At 33.2% G+C, this 24,390-nt stretch overlaps 3 protein-coding genes across 5 annotated transcripts; all 3 read left to right on the forward strand.

Annotated features, from left to right (window-relative positions):
* Positions 1–2,160: 2,160 nt before the first annotated feature.
* LOC130800829 (syntaxin-51-like) lies at positions 2,161–7,187 on the forward strand. 3 transcript variants are annotated; one of them, XM_057664533.1, is made up of 7 exons: positions 2,161–2,317; positions 2,898–3,167; positions 5,314–5,519; positions 5,618–5,718; positions 5,874–5,918; positions 6,583–6,719; positions 6,862–7,187. In XM_057664533.1, the coding sequence occupies exons 2-6, from the start codon at positions 2,950–2,952 to the stop codon at positions 6,706–6,708; spliced, it is 696 nt and encodes a 231-aa protein (XP_057520516.1). In that variant the 5' UTR covers positions 2,161–2,317; positions 2,898–2,949; the 3' UTR covers positions 6,709–6,719; positions 6,862–7,187. The 3 variants fall into 3 exon arrangements, with proteins under 3 accessions (XP_057520516.1, XP_057520524.1, XP_057520507.1); XM_057664541.1 differs by having other exon boundaries at positions 2,929–3,167; XM_057664524.1 differs by having other exon boundaries at positions 2,945–3,167.
* Positions 7,188–8,771: 1,584 nt separating this feature from the next.
* On the forward strand, positions 8,772–17,103 carry LOC130800844 (putative protease Do-like 14). The gene is made up of 12 exons (XM_057664552.1): positions 8,772–9,035; positions 12,698–12,866; positions 12,950–13,015; positions 13,217–13,315; positions 13,409–13,533; positions 13,609–13,896; positions 14,272–14,405; positions 15,362–15,476; positions 15,573–15,665; positions 16,442–16,519; positions 16,593–16,681; positions 16,770–17,103. Exons 2-12 carry the CDS (start codon positions 12,707–12,709, stop codon positions 16,873–16,875), a joined length of 1,353 nt encoding a protein of 450 aa, XP_057520535.1. The 5' UTR covers positions 8,772–9,035; positions 12,698–12,706; the 3' UTR covers positions 16,876–17,103.
* A 4,965-nt stretch (positions 17,104–22,068) lies between these two features.
* On the forward strand, positions 22,069–24,044 carry LOC130800854 (syntaxin-51-like). The gene is made up of 5 exons (XM_057664562.1): positions 22,069–22,386; positions 22,485–22,585; positions 22,741–22,785; positions 23,450–23,586; positions 23,729–24,044. Exons 1-4 carry the CDS (start codon positions 22,245–22,247, stop codon positions 23,573–23,575), a joined length of 414 nt encoding a protein of 137 aa, XP_057520545.1. The 5' UTR covers positions 22,069–22,244; the 3' UTR covers positions 23,576–23,586; positions 23,729–24,044.
* Positions 24,045–24,390: the final 346 nt, after the last annotated feature.

The following is a 24,390-nucleotide window of genomic DNA, read 5'->3' on the forward strand; positions in this document are numbered from 1 at the left end:
CGAAACACTTAGGTTTGGTGCAATTTGAGATTTTTCAATCTATCATGAAATATATTATGTTTTCATCAAAAGATTAATTAAAAATTATATATTAATAGGCTACATTATTCTTATAAACGAAAAGTACATTAACAAATTAAACCATATATATAAGAGCTAAAATAACACATTAAAAACATAAATGCACCTATAATACAAATCAAATATTAATAAACAAAACCACACCTATAGAACCAAATCGTACAAATTATTTTACACTTATGGTACCGATGTTGTAATACCCCAGATTTAGCTTGAAAAGGGATTGATAGACTACTTATATCAACAAGGTGCATCTTCTTTTTAGGAGCTCATTTGCTAAGAACTCCACATTTAAGCGTGCTTTGTGGGGAGCAATCTTAGAATGGGTGACCTCCTAGGAAGCTTTCTCGGGCGCGCACGAGTGAGGCTAAAGTACGCTGGAAAGACTTGTGTTGATCTGTGGGGCCAGTCTACAGTCTCCATGAGTAGTCACCGATGGTCCGTTGAGTTGGGGTGTTACAAATGTAAATCATGAAAAGCACGTTGACTTGGTCAAATTGTCAACTTGACCTTGTCAAGAGTCAAGGTGTTAGTCAAAGAGAAATCATATTTGCCACAACGTAACTAATGAAGGTTAAGGTCTTGTTTGGATTAGAGAGCAAGTATCACTTTTTCATGTAAGGTTTTAAATTCAATTTTTACCTAAACTTCCTCCTATCAGGTAGTAAAAAAAAATCAAATTATGAACAAAGCCTTAGATGATCAGAATTTTACATCACTAGTTTGGACCAAGTCTTTTAGTCCTCTTATGATATGAAGTAAACAAGGGGGCAAATCTTTACTAAAGGGAATGTATATTAACTAGTAGTTTGTATTCAACCATGAATAAACTTTAAGTCTATCAGAGGAAATGGATACTCTTTTTATACATAAATTAGTATTTAGTGCTTGATGTAAACTTTTATGTAACTTTATTATTATTATTATTGGAATGATCGTGTATTTATCTCCTTTTCATGTTATTTTCCTTTGTTCCCATTTCACTAAAAATAGGAAATAATATTTAAGAATACCGTTAAGTCTGAGTGAAACTTACAATTACTTATTCGAGTTACTCTTATATTTTCTAGTTCAAAAAACTAAGCGTTCTCAAGTTTGACTTGAAGAATTGCGTAGTAAAGTGAGTGTTTCTTTTCAATGTATTTCGTGATTCTTACAGGTTGAGTTTTTATTGGTTAAGTTATACACTCATTATGTTTGAGTGCGTATTTTTTGCCTAAATATTCTAATTTGTCATGTTGTAAATTTCATATTCTTTCCTTACTTTGAAAACAAACCTTAGCCCCACAAATTCAACCCTATTTTACCCCCAACTTTTATAAATCAAACACGTTTTTTTCTTTCTCTAAATCTATATGACATTGTAAAGTCTAATATCCTTTTATAAGATTTTTCATCATTTAATGAATTCTATATGAAAGAAGTTGGAGACTTTGCTACTCTTATTCACTGTTATAGTCGTATTTTATTTTTGCACGTTATAATATACACATATTCAAATATAAATATTTCAAATGGTATTTAATTAAAAATCATAAAATATTAATGTTAATAAAATTTACATCAAAACGAATCAAATAAAATTTCTTTTAACTATATTTTTATTATAGACTAGTAATAAAATATAATTAAAAATATCGAATGAATATTAAAAAAAGCAAGTGAGACAATAATAGTGAATAATAGAGTAATATTTTTAAAAAAAAACATGTAAGTGTTGTCGAAGCAATGATTTTCTTTTAAGGGAAAATTGTTAATAATAAATCAACTTAGCTTGATCCGTTGAAAATAAACTTACTTATTGTGTATTTTAAAATAAATCCATTTATTAGATATATTTGTTAAAAATAAACTAACCTATTATTTATTTGTTTACAAACATCTTCAAAGTTTTTTTGTGACCAATAATTATTAATAAGCAATAGTTAATTTTATTTTCATCAAGATAGATTTATTTAAAAATAATTAAAAATTAAATTTATTTTCAGCAAATTAAGAAAAATTAATTTATTTTTAACATTTTTTCTCTCCTTTTAATAATGTCGTTATATTGACACACGACAACCAAAACCAACAACTTTTCTCCTCCTCATTCCTTAATCTTCCCTTGCCAATTTGCGCCCTTTCCACTCCACCGTTCCCCACACGGTCTCATTCTCTCTCCTCCCTTTTTTTCTGCTTCTTCCAAATTTTGATCGAAAACCCCATCTAGCGCTAACTCCATCTCCAAATTCAGGTATTATATTTTTCTTAATTGCTTCTGATGTTGTTTTCCTTTTCCAAATTGTTAAATTATTGCCAAATTTCGAGTAAACTATTCAGTTTTGTTCGTCAACTGTAGTGCTCAATTATTTATGTTGTATCTTATTTGATTTTGCTATTTATATCAACTTCAATGGTAGTAAAATTGGTGATTTTAAGTGAATTGTGCATTGGTTGTAGGAAAATCGATGAACATATGTGGAATTATTAGAAATATTTAAGATTCTGAGAAATTTTCTTGATCAGTGAAGATTTAGGGTTTATGCGAAATCGTTGGATTAATTCTACTGTTTTGTGTTTAATTATAGTAATTTTTGAGCTCTGCTTTGAGTTTCTCGTTGCAGGGATTAGTTTTATGGACTTTTGAATACTGAAGTCAATTTTGGTTATTAGTTTTGAATTTGGATTGAGCTGAAAAGTTACAGTTTGATGTTCGAATTGTGATTGCCATCACACTATATTTTGATATTTGTTGTTGAATTATGATGTTCTTTCAGCTACGTAAGACGGTGATGTGTAATTTTTTGGAAATCATTTATATTTTTTCTTCTTAGGTGTTGGGTTGCCATTTTATTTTGAAGTCAGTTTTGATTATTTTCAGACGAAATGACATCTCCTTCTGAGTCATGGATGCGGGAGTATAATGAAGCATCAAAGCTTGCTGATGATATAAATAGTATGGTATCAGAAGCTAGTGCTTTACCAGCAACTGGAACACAGACACAGCGTCATTTTTCTGCTACCCGAAGAAAGATCACCATATTAAATAACAAACTCGAGAATTTGGAGTCAGTTTTAGCGAAGCTTCCAAGCTTGCGAGCTATGTAAGTATCTAAATGTAAATTACCTGTTTTTATGCTAAGCGACTACATGTTCTTCCCTGGTATTCATAATTGTAGTGTTTTGTGTTTAACTGTTTATCATGAATCATGACTGTATAAAATTTTTCTAGAGGTTATGTGTGATTACATTTCTATGATGAATGTTTCTCCTCATAATTAGGTTTCTTTTTGTTATAAGGTGAATTGGTAGCCTATCAATTCCTCATATATTTGAAACTACAATGATAAGACTATGTATCTTGTTTTTGGTCTTATGCGAAGCTTATACCCAAGTGCGGACCTAGTGTATTATATATAAGCAGGGGTTTGCACTTTGCATAATATGCAACCCCACTTCAAAAGTATAAGAGTTGTAGAATAAAGAATTGTTTGTGACAATTAATGCCAGCTATACTCTTCCACTAAGATGTAATTGATATTTTTGTTACCGTTTTTGCTATTAAGTACTTAAATACTTTATGACATAAGTCGAGTATATTTTGTGGACGTTGTAGTACATAATCAATTAAGATGCACAACCTCATCCTTAAATCCTAGGTCCATGGTCCGCCAGTGCTTATACCATTAAACTTGTCATAGTGATATGCATTAAAGTTAACGTTGAAAGAGTCGTGAAAGTCCAAATTTGGGATTTAGTTTCATATTTTCATATCAATATGCTTTAACAAATTACTCTCCAAGTTTCAAATTTACCTTAAACTCAAAATTGGAATTTTTTTAATGAAAAAGACGAAGTTGGCTGCAGATATCACGGAGGTAAAAGAGCCAAGAATGGTATAATGGTTTTGAAAACATTTTTGTGATCTGCATATTCCTCGCCCTGCTTCTATATGTGAGGTTATGTGCATGAATTTAGGCATCGACTCTTTCTTCCTTTTTATCACGAGTTACTTTTGTATGGTGAGATACAAACTGATTAAGCATATTCTTCCGACTCCCATGAGTTCCTATCTGTTAAGATTGATGTCTGAGTGATTTACTAGCTGAAACATTGGGGTCATGTACTGAACAAAACTCCATGCATCCCCTACATTACAGCACTTCAGGGAAATTTCTCAAAAAGCAAGAGATTAAGCACGACGGAACTGCCCTCAATTTGAGTAGTGTGAAAATAGATGGAGTGGTTTTGGCTTTTGTTATATAGTGAACTAACTCTGTCACTCTTATTTTGCTCTTGATAGTGTTTCCTTGGGAGGAGAAATATGACTGTCAGGAGCAATGTAAAAGGGACAGAGGTCTATCGTAGTTTTGTGTTCTAGCTATAGGATTAGGACCTGACTACTTGATCCGCAAATTATTTTTCCAAGATGGTTTTTTTATTTGGGATTGAAATGCTTGACTTGGGAACATTTAACTTATTCAATATTCAACAATTATGATTCAAGTAGCTTTCATAAATTTTGGGCTTGAATTGAAAATAGAGTAGCTTTTGATCCTTACTATGACTATTGTTCAGATTTGGGCAAAACCTTCTTTCTTAACTGCATGGTTAAGGTGAGTTTACAATTGCATAAATTGAATATGATTTTCTTTTTTGTGGCTGCATATCAGCATATCTAACCTATATGTGATTTTGCTTGGTTACTTAAAAGAGTAATATGTATTCTGAGCAGATATTGTTATTTGTTCCCGATGTAACAGTAATGGGTGAATAAGCATTGCTCTTAGGATTGAATATTTCTATGGCCTTTTTTTTAATTGCTCTGAATTAGTTACACATTCGATGAAGGAATGCTGATGATGTTTATGATAGTAGGCATAGTTCATGAAGGCTGCAAATTGCAAAGGCAATAGCATTTGGCAGAAGACATTGACTTATTCTACTGAACTAGGATAACCCTTATTAATTTTTCTAAAAAGGAAAAAGAGTATTTTGGTCCAATGGATACAGGTAAAAAGAGACAAAGGGATAGCATTTGATATAGTTACATTGTTTTATCTTTTTGTCCTTAACCTAATGTTGGTGGAAAATTAGACTAGTATATTTAAAAATGAGACTGTGATATCTGTTGTTAACCTTATGATTTGTTTTACTCTTTTTTTATCAAATATATATTATCCCCTTTCTTTTTTACTTTATGGATTTCTTGGGTGTCATGCATTGCTGATTCTATACATGTTGATTCAGAACAGGGAAAGAGATAAACAGACGAAATGACTTGCTGACAAATTTGAAATCCAAGGTTAATCATATGGCAAACACTCTCAATTCGCACAGTGCTGCTTACAGGGATCGGTTGTTAGGTCCAGATTTGAAGTCAGACGATGTAATGAAGAGAGCATCTAACATGGACAACCAAGGGATTGTAGGCTTTCAACGTCAGATTATGAGAGGTATGGAAAGAAGCTTACATGTTTGAATTTTATGGTCTTTCCTTTAGGCACATTGCTAAGTGTCATTTTCTTTTCTTGTTTACTTGATGTCTAAGCAGAACAAGACGAGGGCCTTGAGCAATTAGAGGAGACAGTAATAAGTACAAAACACATAGCATTAGCAGTCAATGAAGAGCTCAACCTCCACACAAGGCTCCTGGTAGTGTATCAGAATTTTTTATTTTTTATTTGGGAGGGGAGGGGGGTTATGGTGTAAATATGATCATTCTTATTTTACTTATTGATGCATGATAAAGAAAAGAGTACCTAGACCCAATCTACGAGGTCATAAGCACTTTCAAAATTTTGATGTAGGATACCTTGGATGATCACGTGGAGTCTACAAATTCTCGCTTGCAGGTTAATACCTTGTCTCTACTTTAATTGTTGTATGCCTTTTGGGTTACCATTGTATATTCTGCTTTTGTCAAACACTTAAGTCTACTATTTTCAAGTCTGCTTCGTGCTCTACAGTTTTTCTTTCCCATCTCCTGGTAATTGAGATAGCACTTGAAAAAGTTTTTGTCTTATCACAAACAGTGCTTCAATGATTGTTGAAAACGACTAAATGAGTGTGCTTGTTTACCTGTGATATGCAATATCTATTAACTTCATATAGTAGGGTCTAACCACTGAAACTAGTCAAGATTGTGAATTGTGATTACTGGTTGTGAATGTAAGGCAAGATACTGGGACATACTCTCTTGGGGCCTGGGGGTTTAGGATTACGACTATTTTTTCTATTTTTTCTCTTTCAAGGTTGAGCTACTCTTGTAAGAGACTGTCTCTCGATAAGAAGAACTCAGAACAAGGAGCCCATATGCTAAATAATTGTATTAGTTGAGTTATTCAGCCTATGTATGGAGAATGTCTTACGGTGAGACCGTCTCACACAAGAATTTGTGTTCAAGGTTTCATTTTTCTCCACATGATAAATAAACGATTTACAACTTCATTTTGTGATTTTGTGTAAATTTATTTATATTTCCTCAGTCCTTATTCATTGTTATGGGTCATTGTGCAGCGTATTCAAAAGAAATTGGCGATTTTCAATAAACGCACCAAGGGAGGTTGTACGTGCTTGTTACTACTGGTTGTCTTGATTGTGTTTCTCATCCTTGTCGTACTGGCACTGATCAAATATGTGTAGACCTTTGTTTGGTACGTTCGATTATGCTTTACTCATTTCGAGAGAAATTTTCTTAATTTCTTCGTGTTTCTGTGATTGGGCCTTGCGGGCGTCACTTCACTCTTCTCATTAAAATTTCCTTCACATTACTTAATCTTTTGCATTCTTTTGTAGGTATTTGCTACTACCATAGAATGTTTCTTCACAGTACTTAAACTGTTGAACACTTTAATAGAAGTGTATATATTGGGATCTGCTTATGTTTCATTGCTGGAACTACCTATTTAGCCTATCTATGGTGATTATGGATATCCTTCTTGAAATATGAAGTGTGTAAATTCATTCGCCTTTTGTTGTCAACAAATTTCGCTATCGTGTTAGCAGCGATTTCCCATGCTTATTTGTTTTGGTTTATATTATCTACCCATATTATCGGGATCAAGGCTTATCGTAATTGATTTAATTAAAATTAATATCATTATTATTGTTATTGCTACAAATGGCCAATGTTTCTTTTAGTTAATATTCAGCATCTGCTAAATTTGTACATCTAATGGCCAGTTTTATCATCAGCATTTGTTCCGTAGAAAGAGGCAAATCTAAGGGCATGCTTGGATTGGGCGTAAATATTTAAGGGGGAAATAAAGTCAAACTAATAAATTAAAAGCAAATAGAGATGCATTTGAAGTAGTCGAGATAGTTGTGAATAAGGTAAAATGAGCATGAAATAAAAATAATGAAGGAAAAAGAAGTTAATTTCTCCTATTATGAAGGTAATATATTCCCCCATCCTCCCCTAGGATAAATATTTACCCCATAAAATTAAGAGTTTCCTTTATTTTTTATTACTTTGCAACCATTTTTCCACCTCTACAACTCACTAATTTTTTATTTATCAACTTTATTTTCTTGCTTTGACTTTTTTTACCCCTCAAATATTTACCCTCAATCCAAGCATGCCCTAAAATAAAATTTGTTCCGGTTAAAAATAGACTTCATATCGACGATGAATCACTACTTCTCAGCGACACCGTAGAAAGAGGCAAATTTAGAATAAAATTTGTTTCGGTTAAAAATAGGAAACAATCAAATGAATGAGTACCTTTGGGTGGTTGTAGTGGTAGAACGGTGGTTGGCCGGAGAACCATGGAATTTCTGCAAAATAAACACCAACAACCTCGGGACGGTCCCAGAGGCAGTGCCTTCGACGTCCAAGTTAGTACCCACTTTGAGCTACTATGAATGTATAGTAATATTATTAGTTTAGAGAGAGAAAGTACAACATTTTGCTATGTGAAAGCAAATGTCCGTTTATTTTATTTTCTTCCATCCTTCCTTTATTACCTCGTAAGAGGTATATATAGAGAGACTTTCTAGTAGGCTTTTTTGAAGAGTGGACTTAGGCCATTTAAAATGTAGGCTTATATTTTATTTACAAATAAAATTAAATGATATCGATAATATTTAAAAAAATGTACTTAAGGAGGTTTGAATTCAAGTCAATAGACTCACATAGCAAATCTTCTATCAACTTAAGGAGGTATATAAATTTATACTTCCTCCATTCTATTATACTTGCTACATATTAATTTTTACGCAATTCAATGCGTAATTTTAATCACTTATATCTTAAACAATTCTTAACTAAAAATTATAAAAATTTGATATGACGAAAATATGCGATTCGACGATTCAAACAGGACCTCACTTGACTATATTTTCTTCTTACACATTAGCAACAATATATAAAATAAACTTGAAAGATGAATAATACCATTATGTCTAATGTAGCAAGTATTTCAGAACGAAAAAAATACATAAGTAAAATATGTCCGTTGACCTCATTAACTAACCTCGGATATGCCTCAGGGACTAGAAATCACATTTATCTATCTTATGTTTACTTTTTAAAAACACAACTAATGTATATGTTAACATGTGAGACGACTTCAATTGGGTCAACTCAAACTATTTAGAAAAACTATTTTTTTTATAAATGAGAATTCAATTTGCATTATTTTTTAAAAATATTTTTATACTAACGAGCCTTTTGTATGAACTCCGTTCGATGGTTAGACAATCTTTTATAAGTCTGGCTGTGTTGAAAAAATAGTGAGGTGGCGGCATGCACTTTTACTACCTCAACACAACATTTTGCCGATAGGTTTAAATTGGTTTCTTTTGTTTTTGCCCTTATTCCTGATCTTATTTCACGCTTTGCGCTTTCTCGCTGTACGCCTTCCCCTCTCTCTCTCTCTCTCTCTCTCTCTCTCTCTTTCTCTCCCCCATTGAAGCGTACTCGAAATTCTCCATTGAAGAGGCTTCTGAGCTTTGAAGCAGTCTCTAAGGTTAGATGCTTCTTTTTCTTTAATCATCTAATATTAATTTTGACAATCTAGTGGTTAATCGTGTATTTAATTGTCAGTATATACTCAATTTAGGGTTCTTCGAAGCTGGATAATTGAACTATTGGTTATTGGTCAATTGAGATTTTTGAATTTTTGAATTGTAGTTTATTTATTTTATTTATAGGAAAAACACAAATTCTCAAATTCGGAGGGGTGGGGGAATGGTTTCAGGGGTAGGGGTTTCGAGTCTACGGCGGTTCGGATCAGGGAAAGGGATGCGAGTTTAGGGTGGTTTCGGGTTGGGGAACTTAAGTTTTGGGCGGTTTCGTTGGTGGGGCTGGGGCGGGGGTCTATTGCGCTCATGTGGCTCTGGAAGGAGGGTGGTTTCGGTGGTGGTGCAGGGGGAGGGGGTGGCTTTCGGGGCTGGGCTGGGGAGTGGCTGTCGGGCTGGGTGGGGAATTGTTTGATTAACTTTTTTGATTTTAGGGTTTTTGAATTTTAATTAGATAATTGAATTTATTTTAGATTTTGGGGTTTCATTTTTGAATTATCGAAGTTAATATGTTGGATTTTAGGGATTTTTGAATTCAAATCAAATGAGCTAGCAAGTTAATTTTTAGTTTGAATTTAAATTTTATTTATTTGTAATTTTATGTAATTGAGATTGGATGAAATCGGTTTTTTAGTGGTGATTCGATGAAATTAGGATGAAATCAGTTTTGGGAGTTGATATTCGAGTTGTTATTGTTGGGGTATTGTTTACTTGTTGTTAGAATTGGTTTTGGGATGTTGTTTACTTGTTGTTTGAATTGGTGTCTGGGTGGGGATGTTGTTTACTTGTTGTTATTCGAATTGGTGTTGGGTTGTTGTTTACTACATGTTCGAATTGGTTTTGAGGTGTTGTTGGATTGTTGTTGTTGTTGTTGTTGTTGTTGTTGGATTGTTGTTTGAATTATTCTTGGTATTGTTGTTGTACTTGGATTGAATTGAATTGTTTGAGTTGGATTGAATTGAATTGAATTGTTTGAGTTGGATTAATTTGATAAAAATTGTACTACTATTGGATTGTAATATAAATTTTTAAGTACTATTTGGTTGCAACATATGTTCATGTGTTCTATTGTACTGTAATATGAATTTTTAAAAAAATTTGGAATAAAATCAATTAAGAACTAGTGATCGGTACTTTACGTCCTTCAATAGTAATACCGCAAGTGCACGGCGTAGCGTAGTACGTCGGCAAATACGGGTCAAATCTACAGGGAGTGGGGTGTATATCAAGAGATTCTCAATCAATTAGTTGGTTCAACAACGTATATATAGATGTTTGTTGGTGTAATTAACTAAAACAAGAAAATAAAGACTAAAGCTAAAACAAAGTATAAAACAAGTAAAGATGCTAATTAACCAAGAACATAAGATCAAAGGAAATACAAACACATCAAAAGGTAATATGACGATGAAGAGGCAAAGACTAGGCTTTCTCACCAAAGTAGTGTTAATTATTAATCTTCAACCTAAGGTCATGGATATGGGTTATGGGGAAGAACACATCTTGGATACTAATGTTCTCTCTCGAGCAACAAAAGCTTCCTAAAACATACTCAACTACCTATTCTCATGGAGCTAAGCATATTTTAAGACATGGAGATGATTCAATTTTCAAGCATAGACTATCATTAGAAATCGACTCTCGCCCTCAATCCAATGACACTGCAACATGATAGCAAAATCCATCTTAAACCATAAACAACATAACCAAGCCAAAGGTAAAGAAAGCAAATCAAACTACATACATGGTGATGATGCCTAGCCTAAGCCAAATTGAACTACTCACTCATATTGAAATTGAACATAACTAAAGACATTGAATTCATGATAAATAACAACAAAATCAAAAGCAATAAATTGTAGAGAATAGGAATTACTAGCTTGGAATTCAATCCAAGGAAGACAACCAAATGAAGAATTAATGAATACCAATGATAAACTCCATGAGCTCCAATTGCAATCCAAATGTTTGATGAACTGCTTCAATAGATTGACTTAACCTCAATTACATGAATATATCAAATGATCTTCCTTAATGAACTAATCAAAAGTTTGAACCTTCTAATAAGTGTTTGAATAGAAATTGCAACTAAGAGTACAAGAATGAATCAAGGAAAATACATAAAGGAAGATTAAAACTAACTAATGAAAGCTTAAAATTCAGAACATGAGTTGTAGAAGAAATGGATGATTTGCTTGAGCCTTTTTCTTCTCTATTTATAGGAGGGAGGACAAGTGGTGGGTGGTGGCTTCATGATTTCTCCACCACCCTATGTGTGAGATAGGTAGGTTATAGATGGGTGGCAAATAGGGGTGGTGGAGCAGTAGAGTATGAGAGGAATAAGAAATGGGTAGGGCATCCAATCAGCAGCTTTTAAAAGCGTAATTATTTCTGACCGCCCAAATCGCTCGACCCGAGCCAATCCGCTCGACCTGTCGAGCGAGCATCAGGTACATAGGTCAAAATCTTTAAAAACAGAGCAGTCACAAAAAATAACTCCGCTCGACCCATTGAAAATGCTTCTGTCGACATTCTGAAGCTACTGGAAGTGAATAGTACTTTCACTCGACCCGAGCCAACATCGCTTGACCGGGTCGAGCGGCCTTCAGGATGGTCCTACCCAGCTTCTATCTCTAATACACGTCTTTTTCATGTTCGAGCAAGCTTGGCTCGACCCAGTTTTGGCCGAGTGGGCTTAGAAGGGTCTACTTTAGCTCCTTTTGGCCTTGTTTCCTTGACTTGGGTCATCAAGGTTTTGATTACTAGAGCTTTCGGAGTTAATATAGTATTGTATGCGCCAAATGTACTTGGTTTGTGATCGGTTTTGTTGAATATTACCTAAAATGCACAAAACACCAAAATACCCAACCAAGCTTAAAATCCCAAATAAAGCAAGCATAGTTATGCAAAAATCCCAATACAATAAAGCCAAATAATGGGGATTAAATATGAATAAAATGCAGCTAACAACTAGACCCTAAAGTTTTTTGGTTACCCACCGTCCTAGCAATCCTGTATCCGCCACTGGATGCAGCGACCATAGGCCAGGCGAAATACAGCCCAGATCTAATTACTATTTAGAACAACGAATTTTGCGTTCCTAACGAAAAACAAGAATGAAAAAGATGGAATGTTCATCGTCATCACTCAGTTTATTGAACCCGTAATTCTAAAGAAAAAATGGTCCCACGTTTCCCTTTTTTTTATATTATATATTGCTTAGGTGGCATAAAAATTTGAGCGAGATAAATGAAAAAGTTGATCTCAGAGATTAATGGGAACTCTACCTTACTCGCTCCTCTCGTTTTGTTTTTTCGTTTCGATTCTCCGTTTCCTACACTTTTGTCTTCTGCGAGAAACAATTTCTTCACCATCATCAGGTGGGTCTAATTTCATATTCCTCAATTACTTCATCCATTTAACTTTATGCATTTTTTTCGTTTATTGTGATTGATTTTCAAAAAATAAAAAATTAGAAATTGAATTCATTTATTTGCCATTCAAAAGTCTTATCTGCAATTCAATATTATGTTTTTTGTTTTTGGTAATGTCAATTTTATGTGTTTGCTATTGTGATTAAGTTGTCGTTTTGCCTTTTGTTTTCTCCTAGTGTAACGCCATGGATATGATGTTGGAGGGAACCTCAGTGTATTCTAATCCAATGTCGAGCCATTACGTTTCTTATCCGATGCATATTCCACCTCTACATCATCGATTCCCCGAGAAAAGCGGGACTTACTCAATTGATGCTGGTTTCGATCAATCTCCAGACTTGAAAAGTTTGTAATTGATTCTTTCCCTTATGTTAGTTTAGTTGCTTACTGTATATTTGATCATTATTTCAATGTTTATTACTCTACAGAAATTTACGATCACTATACTAAAGGAAAACCTTCCGTTCGAGTAGTTTCGCAATTGTCTCCTAAAGGTGGTGCTATAGAAATTTATTGTTTATGCTTTTCTTAAACATATTATATTATATTGCTATGGTAATTGTTTTGTACTATATGATTTTGGTTTATGTCATGAGATGTGTGAATGTGTCAAAGGTTTATACTTCCTGTGAATTCTTTATCCGACCACTTACGGGATTCAGGCTTTGATTGAATTGTTATGTATGACGTTGCAGATTTTGCTTCCTCCACGGCCAAGCCTGTGACTGTGCTGAAAAAGAAGGTTGAATATTTTCAACTCTTACCGTCTGTTGTATCAGTGTCTTCCTTTTATGGTAACTAAATATTTATTTTTTCTTCTTCATAATGACATTATTATTATAAAGTAGGGCAAAGTAAAGTAGATTAATTCTGATTTCTTGTCCTAGGTGTTGATAGAACAATCGATTGCTCTGGACTTGTAATTGAATGGGATGCGACTAAAAATGAAGCAGTCATTTTGACTTCGGCAAAACTTCTTTTAAGCCCCGTCCGTGAAACTCGAGAAAATTATGTTAGTTAATGTTCATTTGTTGTAATCTTTTCTATTAAATGAATTAGACTTAAGTAATATCTTTTTTCCCCCTAGATCATTGTAAGGCTGGCAGATGGAACTTTATTACTTGGGAAGGAAGATTATGTTGATTATCATCACAACCTTCTCACCCTCAGGGTTAAGTCAACAATGGAAATTAAAGCGGTAGACTTGAGGTCTAAGCAAGTTGATTGGGATGATCTAGTCGATGGAATGAAAGTGACAACACTAGGTCGTATGTTTCCCTTCTGTAGCTTGTTTGACCATGGCGGAGAGTTACTTTTGCAATACCCTTACTTTGGTTGTGGAGAACTTTTGAGGTCTTCTTGCCATGTTCATCCGGTATTTTCTTTACTCTTTTTATTTGATGTATTATTATTTGGAGCGGTTTTTTATTAGCGTAATTTGTTTTAAATATATTTATGCACTATTAGATGAGAATATTACATGTTGATTTGCATAGTGAATAAAGAAGCACATGGGGTTATCAATTTGACTTAATAGTGATATTTCAAGTTTGTTCAGTAGCATATATTAATCTCATGGACTTAAAGTTGCATTGATGTTTTTGTTTATTATATTAAAGTTAAAACTCCAGAGAATTGTATTCAATCACACAAGCTTGAATTTTTTCAACGATGACTTGTTCTTGTCCGGTTATTGTTTTAATAGCAGTAATTTTTTTGTATGTGTTGACAAAAAAAAATTCTTAAACAGGAGACCGAAGGAGGACCACTTATCACTGATGATGGATTTGTGGTCGGGATTAACTTTGTCGATAATTACGGTTTTGGCAATCCACTTCCTACTCCAGTTATCCTAGCTAGCTTGGATTTGTGGAAGTCTTATAGGTATGATTTGTAATGTCGTCTCATATGTCAATCTTTATGATCAATGCCTTTTGTGTCTACCAAAAAATGTTTTATTCATTGTTTCTTCTTTTCCACTATGTTAGTATTTTGGATGAATTTTTCTAATCTTCTTAGTTAAAACTTTTGTGTATGATTTGTGATCTTTGTGTAAAAGGTCCAACATATTTCATTAATCTTTAGGTTTTGAATTGATTGATTGAGTACCAAGTGGGTTTCAAATTTACGATTTCGTCTCACGATTGTTTGCCTATAGCTTACCTACCAAAAGTTGAGATCAATCAATCAAAGCCTGAATCTATATGAACCAAAAAGATTATTCCATGCGATCATCAACAAGGATTCTCCCCCTTTATCCCTTATGATCCAAAACCTCATCCTCAAGCAAATCCATTTGCTTCATATCTTTCCAAAGTCTTTCCTGCCATGTTATCTTCAGTCTCCCTCGACCTATTTTAAGCTCCTTGCGATCCTCCCACCTTAACGTGTTCCTTCTTAGAGCCCACCATTTTGTACCATATAACAGTATTATTATAGCTGTCCTATAGAATTTCTTCAACTTTAAAGGGATGCTTTGATCACACAACATGCTAGTTGTTATCCATTTTAGCCAAAAGTTGAGATCACCAGTGAAATTCAGTCGCGACTAAAGTTCATTTTTGTTGGAGATCGATTTGATTTTTGTGGTCTAGCACTCTGAAGAAAGAGAATTGCAAGAGAAAGGAATAAAAGCACAAAGAGAAGAGGAGGAAAGATAAATACAAGTGCGAGCGATTGTTGAACAAGTAGGAAGGACATTAAATGTATATTATTAAAATGTTGGGCCTCTTTGGGGTCTAATTATTTAGGAAGTAAAAACACATTACTTAAGCTTAGTGTAGAGAATTTGAGCATGCTTAATTTATATGTATAATTACATATATTTATTTCTATTGCAGGACTATTGTGCGACCGTGGTTTGGATTTAGTGTGGTTGACTTGCATCAGTTGCCTCTTGCTGCATGGGAGAGATTTAATGTATCCCCAACTGACTCATATGTTGTTGTCAAAGAGGTGATTAGATGCTTCAATGGTTTCCATATTGTAGTTGTATAATTAGATTTTATTTGCATATCCTGAATGCTGTGAAGGGTGTTATTTCAATATCAGGTATATAAAGGTTCAATTGCCTATGGAAAAGGTGTATGCCCTGGTGATTTAGTTGCTACCTGTAATGGAATTGCGATACATTCTGCCAAGCAGGTATGATATTTATGAGCCATTGATATATTAAGGTGTAAAATTACAGTTTTAAATCATGACAGTCATCTCATTCTCTGATGAGGTCCTTTAAAAAATGCAATAAAATTTTCCCAATTTTTAGCTTTTTTGTTGCATTATTACATCTTTGGATCAATTCATATTATTCCCACTTGAGGGACTTGTTGATAAATAGTCAAAATATCCTTTTTTTAAAAAACTTTTAAATGCATATCATGTATGAGCAAGATCTTTCCAGTTCATGAGTGTGGGAGCTTCTCTTCCAGTTCCATGGGCTGATGTTGAGATAAAGACAAGGATAGGAATTGGATGCCTATTTTGTTAGCTGACAGTCATATTCCAAAGTTGAGAGATGTGGTTATCTTGCTTTGCTGCAGAATAATAGACTTTTAGTTCCCTATTTATGTAGTCCTGGTTTTTAAGCGGTTTGATCTCAATCCTTTTGCTGATAACTTGAAATGATAAGTTCTTGATAGAGCTTATTGGTATCAATATATTTTCTTATCTTTTCCGTAAAATGGTTAGTTAGATACTTGGTGATCATCAGAGGGATGGGAATTGGGAATGAACACAAACTACACATAGCAAAGCGATTTGTCACAGGAAATATTTTTTGGTTCACCCACTTGTTTGCCATGATTCAGAATTTTGGATTATAGGAAGTGAGTTTCATATGGAATTGAAGGACAAATAATATCATTGGGTTTCTGCAGTTTTAAGCTGTGCTATCTATAATTAATGTCCTTTATCCTTGGCAGTATTTGCAGCTATTGTTGGACAGATCCAGTATGGTGACTGCTAGTGGTGATTCTAGTATGATTGATCAAAGTTTCAAAGTGAGTATGATTACTCTATTGTCAGTTTTGGATTTCTGGTCAGCATGTTAGTGATATCTTAAATTTGCATCAGGTTGTTATTCAATCAAATGATCGTCATATTGGTGAAATTAGCATTGAAGCTGAAAATGTAGCTGTTGTTGATAAGAGGTTTTGTGAATGGTAATCTTCCTTAGTACTCCTATAATTGATTGGAGATGTGTATTGTTTTTGGTTGTCCTGTAACAAATACTGTTTTTTTTGCTTTCAGGTGGCCTTGTTCAGAAGCTGAGTGGGCATCCAACAAAATTGGATCTCAAAGAAATGTAAATCCTAATTTTATCATTACGGCCGAAGGCGAAAAAAAATATTTTTAAGTGTATATCTATAAACTCTATTTTTGGTTGTCCTGTAACAAATACTATTTCCTTCTTTTCCAGCATACAAAGAAAGATTGTTTTTTGTAGGCATATAGCTCAAAAATCTCAATGGTTAATCACCATTTTCCTTTTCTCTCTGTTGTATGTAATAATTGTATCAATTAATTATTAGAAATGTAGGAATTTAGAACATAATCATAAATGTTAATCACCATTTTCCTTTTCTCTCTTTTGTTCGTCAACTGTAGTGCTCAATTATTTATGTTGTATCTTGTTTGATTTTTCTATTTATATTAACTTCAATGGTAGTAAAATTGGTGATTTTATGTAAATTGTGCATTGGTTGTAGGAAAATCGATGATCATATGTGGAATTATTAGAAATATTGAAGATTCTGAGAAATTTTCTTGATCTGTAAAGATTTAGGGTTTATGCGAAATCGTTGGATTAATTCTACTGTTTTGTGTTTAATTATAGTAATTTTTGAGCTCTGCTTTGAGTTTCTCGTTGCAGAGATTAGTTTTATGAACTTTTGAATACTGAAGTCAATTTTGGTTATTAGTTTTGAATTTGGATTGAGCTGAAAAGTTACAGTTTGATGTTCGAATTGTGATTGCCATCACACTATATTTTGATATTTGTTGTTGAATTATGATGTTCTTTCAGCTACGTGAGACGGTGATGTGTAATTTTTTTGGAAATCATTTATATTTTTTCTTCTTAGGTGTTGGGTTGCCATTTTATTTTGAAGTCAGTTTTGATTATTTTCAGCTGAAAACTTTTTATACGTAAGTAACAAATTATTTTTAAAATATATATTTATTTAAATTATTTAATATTGTTTCAATTAGGTTAAAATCAAAACAAATAAATTAGTATGAATCGACTCAAAATAAACTCAATTCATTCATAAATAGTTAGTTTATTTTAGTAAGTTATATTGTTATCTAAAGTAATAATTTTTATTAGAAAATGTTTACATACATTTCTTAAACAAAAGAGTAATTTTTTCTTGCAAAATTCTTTGAAAATTTTATTTACATATTTCTATGTTGCACGGTCTTCTAAAATAATACTCTTATGAGTAGAATAGAATTATTAAACAGACAGATTTCATCTACTTGTATTATAAGGTAAACTTGCAAAATTTTGTTATGTAATTTATCTTAAATTTGCAAAATATGGGTTTTGGTTCATTTTAAAGTAATATAGTACTACCTTCTATTCAGCTGAATTGTCCCATTTTTTTTTTGGCACTATTCACTTATCACTCTTAATTTGTATTTTACTCTTAATCTATAAGTTAAAACATAGTCATATGGGATCTTGTTTGATTCGTCTCAATACAAGGATTATTAATATCAACTTTTTATAATTTTTAATTAAGCATAATTTGAGATATTAAGAGTTAAAATGTTGCCTCGGCAAGTGTGAAAAATCAAATGGGACAGTTCAGCTGAATAGGAGGGAGTATATGATAAGGATGACCTATGGGCAAGCCTTATGATATTTATCTTTTTCGTAACAATCTTAACGTGACACTTACTAATAATAAAAGTCTAAAAGTGAAACACTGATATCTATAAGCTCTATACTATTTCATTCCTTTGTAGCAAACAAAAAAAATTGTTTTTATATGCACATAGCTTAAACATCTCATTTGTTAATCCCGATTTCTTCTTTCATTTTCTCTTGCTTTCTTGATTTGTGCTTCAATGATTCCATTCAATGACTGATCTTGAGCATCAACAATTAAATTACTTCGTATTATTCCATCCAAATACTTTGTATGCACGGCATACTTAAGGTGACATGTATGTATCGGAACTGATACTACATGACTCCAATCAAGCTGAACAACAGGAATAGCACGATTAACTTGAGCAGCCCAATCACGAGCATGGAGTAATGGAGCCCCACTAACTAACTGATAATGCTCGATGATATCTCCCGATTGCAACCCGACAACACGACCATTAAGATTCATTAGGGCCGACCCTGATGAACCAGTCACTAGGTCCAAATCATGCTCAAATACTACCATATTCTTATCATAATTGGCAGTAGCATCACCAAAGTAAGAGTCCTCTGAGCATTTTCGTCCAACTGAAAGTCGCCAAGCCCGCATACGTGGATGAGAAACCGCTAGTAAAGTATCACCAGGGCTAACATTCCATTCACTCTCTGAAGCAAAGAGGAGTTTAGGATAAGTTAATCCTAGCTCCAACTGAACACTCAATATAAGAATTTCACTTTCGACTTGCACAAATCGAGTTTTAGCTTCATAATTCCTACTTGGACCATTTTCACCGTAAAAACACACAAGGAAAGAATCATCAATTCGGTCTTCATTGGTTTTATAACAATGGGCAGTGGTTAATACAATTGCTAAGTCATCTACTTGACCAACCACAAACCCAGTCCAAAAAAAGTTAGTATTATCCCGATATAATACTTTCACAGTAGACATTCTTATATTACGTTCGACAGCTTTCAATGCATCATCATCAGTTGAAGTACTCATTGTTCTCCTGTTAATTTTAAAAAAACATAAAACTTTATCTTCTAGATTATGGAAAATATTAGTAAATCTTTCCAGAATATATTCTATCACATACAACTGTAAAATTGTTCTTAGCAAGTAGCAACAAACTGAAAAGCTTTTGTAAATATTGTATGATAAGTAAACAATTATACAGAAAAATAAAACACAAACAACAATACTGACGGTATAATTCATAGTGTAGTTGAAGTAGAATTCCTCTTAAAAAAAAAGAAAGTAGATTAGGATTTATTGATCAAGTAATTAAAGAAACATTATTTTTCAGAAGGGTATGCATAAATCCCAAATGCTTCCTTCATCATCACTACAGCATGTTAGCTACGAAGACAAACTTAAAAGTAATATAAAAAAAAAGTATTTTTTTTAATAAATTGTAGTCATAAGTAATGTGATTAATAAACTTATAGAAGTTGCCAACTTTCAAGGAAAAGAAACTTAAAAATTGACAAATATAACTTGTTAAAGAATACAACTAAGGTAATAAATGTCAATAAACAATACCTTAAAGATTGTAGGATTGCAGTTGGTGGTTCGCCAAATTATGCTCCAATGAAGGAGAATTGCTGCTCAAGAGTAAAGGAGCCTTGAAGAAGAAGAAGGTGAGTAGGGTAAGTGAAGGAGCCTTGAAGAAGAAGAAGAAGGTGAGTAGGGTAAGTGAAGGAGCCTTGAAGAAGAAGAAGAAGAAGAAGGTGAGTAGGGTAAGTGAAGGAGCCTTGAAGAAGAAGAAGAAGAAGAAGAAGAAGAAGGTGAGTAGGGTAAGTAAAGGTAAATGAGATGAGCTTCAATTATATAACAAATCATAAAAGTCTTGGTCTTGCAGAAGGGTAAATTGAAGCTCAACACAAGTTTGTTATGTAATTGCAGAAGGGTAAGTAAATGCTCAAACCAAGGTATCAAAGCTGCCTTAAGTTGATACCAGCTACGGCAGCTAGTACATTTTTGCACAAAAATTGTCATGTAATTGATGTTCAAGAAAAGGAATATACGGGTATAATTATTCTGAAATATTCGTTACATTATAATTATTAATATTATTTATTATTTAAGATTATTTTATATATTACGGCAATGTGTATGAAAAAATTTATTCATTTATATGTTTAAAGAACAACAACAATAAAAATAATAATAATTAATGTATTTAATTGAAATTAAAATCTATAATTTCATTATATTATTAAATGGTAGATTATAGGGTTCACTACAAAAAACTATCAATTTGGCGACAGACGTTTTCGTCGCCCTTTCATAGCTAAATGGTCAAAAAGTGGGGTTGGCGACGAGCTAGCGACGGCTAATGAGGTGGTCGCTATTTACGTCGTCGCTAATCCATAGATGGACGCCATTTCCTCGCCGGTTTCAAAGGCGACCACATGGCGACCTAAATTTCCATCGCCAAAAATGTTCTAAGGTAGCGACGAATGGGCGACGAAAAACGTTGTCGCCATTGCAGCTCTGAGAGAGGCGACCAACTGGCGACGAACCCGGCCATCGCCATCGCTGCCTGCATTGATAAGACTAATCTGTGTCAGTTTACAGCTTAGCGACCACTTGTCCGTCGGTAGGCCGTCGCTGGCAATAATTACCTTTGCGTGCTGGAATTTATTATTATTATTATTATTATTATTATTATTATTATTATCATTATTAGTATTATTATTATTTTTATTAATATTATTATTATTATTATTATTATTATTATTATTATTATTAATATTACTACTGTTATTGTTTTAAATATTATTATTATTATTAAAATGAATATTATTATATATATTAGTTATATATATTTTATATTATTTATAATTATAAAATAAAAATATAAACACATAAAACAAAAATATTAAAATGAAAAAACTGAAAATATTATATATAAATCTAAAGTTTATTTACAAAGTCACAAAAATTACAAATATCATTCATTGAGGAGGTGGAGGAGGGGGTTGATTTAAATTGAAATGCGATTCAAGGAATTTCAAAAATTGTTCTCGTTCTCGTGCTAATGCTTCAGTCATCCTTTGATGATTCTCATAGGCTGTCTGAGCATTTCCTCTTCGAATCGCTTCCCATAATTGATTATTAAACTCCATTTGCCGGGCTTCTAAGTCCGCAAACCTTTGTTGTATAATGGCGTCATAATCAGGTTGTGCAGGCTGAGAAGACGGAATATCCATTGGCTCGGGAGGATAAATAATCTGAGAGGCGGAACCAACCCCAAAAACCTCTTTGCTTTTTTTGTATTTTTTATTTGACCCGCTTTCTACGTTTTTTATTGCATCCAACCAAACTTTACTTGGGTCGCGAGTTGGATGCTCCTCCATCAAAGAACGATATTCATCCTACAATAAAAAAAAAATCAATTACTAATAAACTAAATATTAATTGATACTAAAATAAATAAATAAACAAGTTTAATAATTATTACATTAACTTTTTGTGACTTGCTATTTGTCCATTGGGAACAATCTCCTGTGTCATTGTCAAAGACCCCATGCGTTCGTGTAAATATTTCGTAGGGCGTGGGTCTTTGATATAGTTACATTGTTTTATCTTTTTGTCCTTAAGCTAATGTTGGTGGAAAATTAGACTAGTATATTTAAAAATGAGACTGTGATATCTGTTGTTAACCTTATGATTTGTTTTACTCTTTTTTTATCAAATATATATTATCCCCTTTCTTTTTTACTTTATGGATTTCTTGGGTGTCATGCATTGCTGATTCTATACATGTTGATTCAGAACAGGGAAAGAGATAAACAGACGAAATGACTTGCTGACAAATTTGAAATCCAAGGTTAATCATATGGCAAACACTCTCAATTCGCACAGTGCTGCTTACAGGGATCGGTTGTTAGGTCCAGATTTGAAGTCAGACGATGTAATGAAGAGAGCATCTAACATGGACAACCAAGGGATTGTAGGCTTTCAACGTCAGATTATGAGAGGTATGGAAAGAAGCTTACATGTTTGAATTTTATGGTCTTTCCTTTAGGCACATTGCTAAGTATCATTTTCTTTTCTTGTTTACTTGATGTCTAAGCAGAACAAGACGAGGGCCTTGAGCAATTAGAGGAGACAGTAATAAGTACAAAACACATAGCATTAGCAGTCAATGAAGAGCTCAACCTCCACACAAGGCTCCTGGTAGTGTATCAGAATTTTTTATTTTTTATTTGGGAGGGGAGGGGGGTTATGGTGTAAATATGATCATTCTTATTTTACTTATTGATGCATGATAAAGAAAAGAGTACCTAGACCCAATCTACGAGGTCATAAGCACTTTCAAAATTTTGATGTAGGATACCTTGGATGATCACGTGGAGTCTACAAATTCTCGCTTGCAGGTTAATACCTTGTCTCTACTTTAATTGTTGTATGCCTTTTGGGTTACCATTGTATATTCTGCTTTTGTCAAACACTTAAGTCTACTATTTTCAAGTCTGCTTCATGCTCTACAGTTTTTCTTTCCCATCTCCTGGTAATTGAGATAGCACTTGAAAAAGTTTTTGTCTTATCACAAACAGTGCTTCAATGATTGTTGAAAACGACTAAATGAGTGTGCTTGTTTACCTGTGATATGCAATATCTATTAACTTCATATAGTAGGGTCTAACCACTGAAACTAGTCAAGATTGTGAATTGTGATTACTGGTTGTGAATGTAAGGCAAGATACTGGGACATACTCTCTTGGGGCCTGGGGGTTTAGGATTACGACTATTTTTTCTATTTTTTCTCTTTCAAGGTTGAGCTACTCTTGTAAGAGACTGTCTCTCGATAAGAAGAACTCAGAACAAGGAGCCCATATGCTAAATAATTGTATTAGTTGAGTTATTCAGCCTATGTATGGAGAATGTCTTACGGTGAGACCGTCTCACACAAGAATTTGTGTTCAAGGTTTCATTTTTCTCCACATGATAAATAAACGATTTACAACTTCATTTTGTGATTTTGTGTAAATTTATTTATATTTCCTCAGTCCTTATTCATTGTTATGGGTCATTGTGCAGCGTATTCAAAAGAAATTGGCGATTTTCAATAAACGCACCAAGGGAGGTTGTACGTGCTTGTTACTACTGGTTGTCTTGATTGTGTTTCTCATCCTTGTCGTACTGGCACTGATCAAATATGTGTAGACCTTTGTTTGGTACGTTCGATTATGCTTTACTCATTTCGAGAGAAATTTTCTTAATTTCTTCGTGTTTCTGTGATTGGGCCTTGCGGGCGTCACTTCACTCTTCTCATTAAAATTTCCTTCACATTACTTAATCTTTTGCATTCTTTTGTAGGTATTTGCTACTACCATAGAATGTTTCTTCACAGTACTTAAACTGTTGAACACTTTAATAGAAGTGTATATATTGGGATCTGCTTATGTTTCATTGCTGGAACTACCTATTTAGCCTATCTATGGTGATTATGGATATCCTTCTTGAAATATGAAGTGTGTAAATTCATTCGCCTTTTGTTGTCAACAAATTTCGCTATCGTGTTAGCAGCGATTTCCCATGCTTATTTGTTTTGGTTTATATTATCTACCCATATTATCGGGATCAAGGCTTATCGTAATTGATTTAATTAAAATTAATATCATTATTATTGTTATTGCTACAAATGGCCAATGTTTCTTTTAGTTAATATTCAGCATCTGCTAAATTTGTACATCTAATGGCCAGTTTTATCATCAGCATTTGTTCCGTAGAAAGAGGCAAATCTAAGGGCATGCTTGGATTGGGCGTAAATATTTAAGGGGGAAATAAAGTCAAACTAATAAATTAAAAGCAAATAGAGATGCATTTGAAGTAGTCGAGATAGTTGTGAATAAGGTAAAATGAGCATGAAATAAAAATAATGAAGGAAAAAGAAGTTAATTTCTCCTATTATGAAGGTAATATATTCCCCCATCCTCCCCTAGGATAAATATTTACCCCATAAAATTAAGAGTTTCCTT

Source organism: Amaranthus tricolor, chromosome 1 (genome assembly GCF_026212465.1).
Source record: "Amaranthus tricolor cultivar Red isolate AtriRed21 chromosome 1, ASM2621246v1, whole genome shotgun sequence".
Taxonomy (NCBI): Eukaryota; Viridiplantae; Streptophyta; class Magnoliopsida; order Caryophyllales; family Amaranthaceae; genus Amaranthus; species Amaranthus tricolor.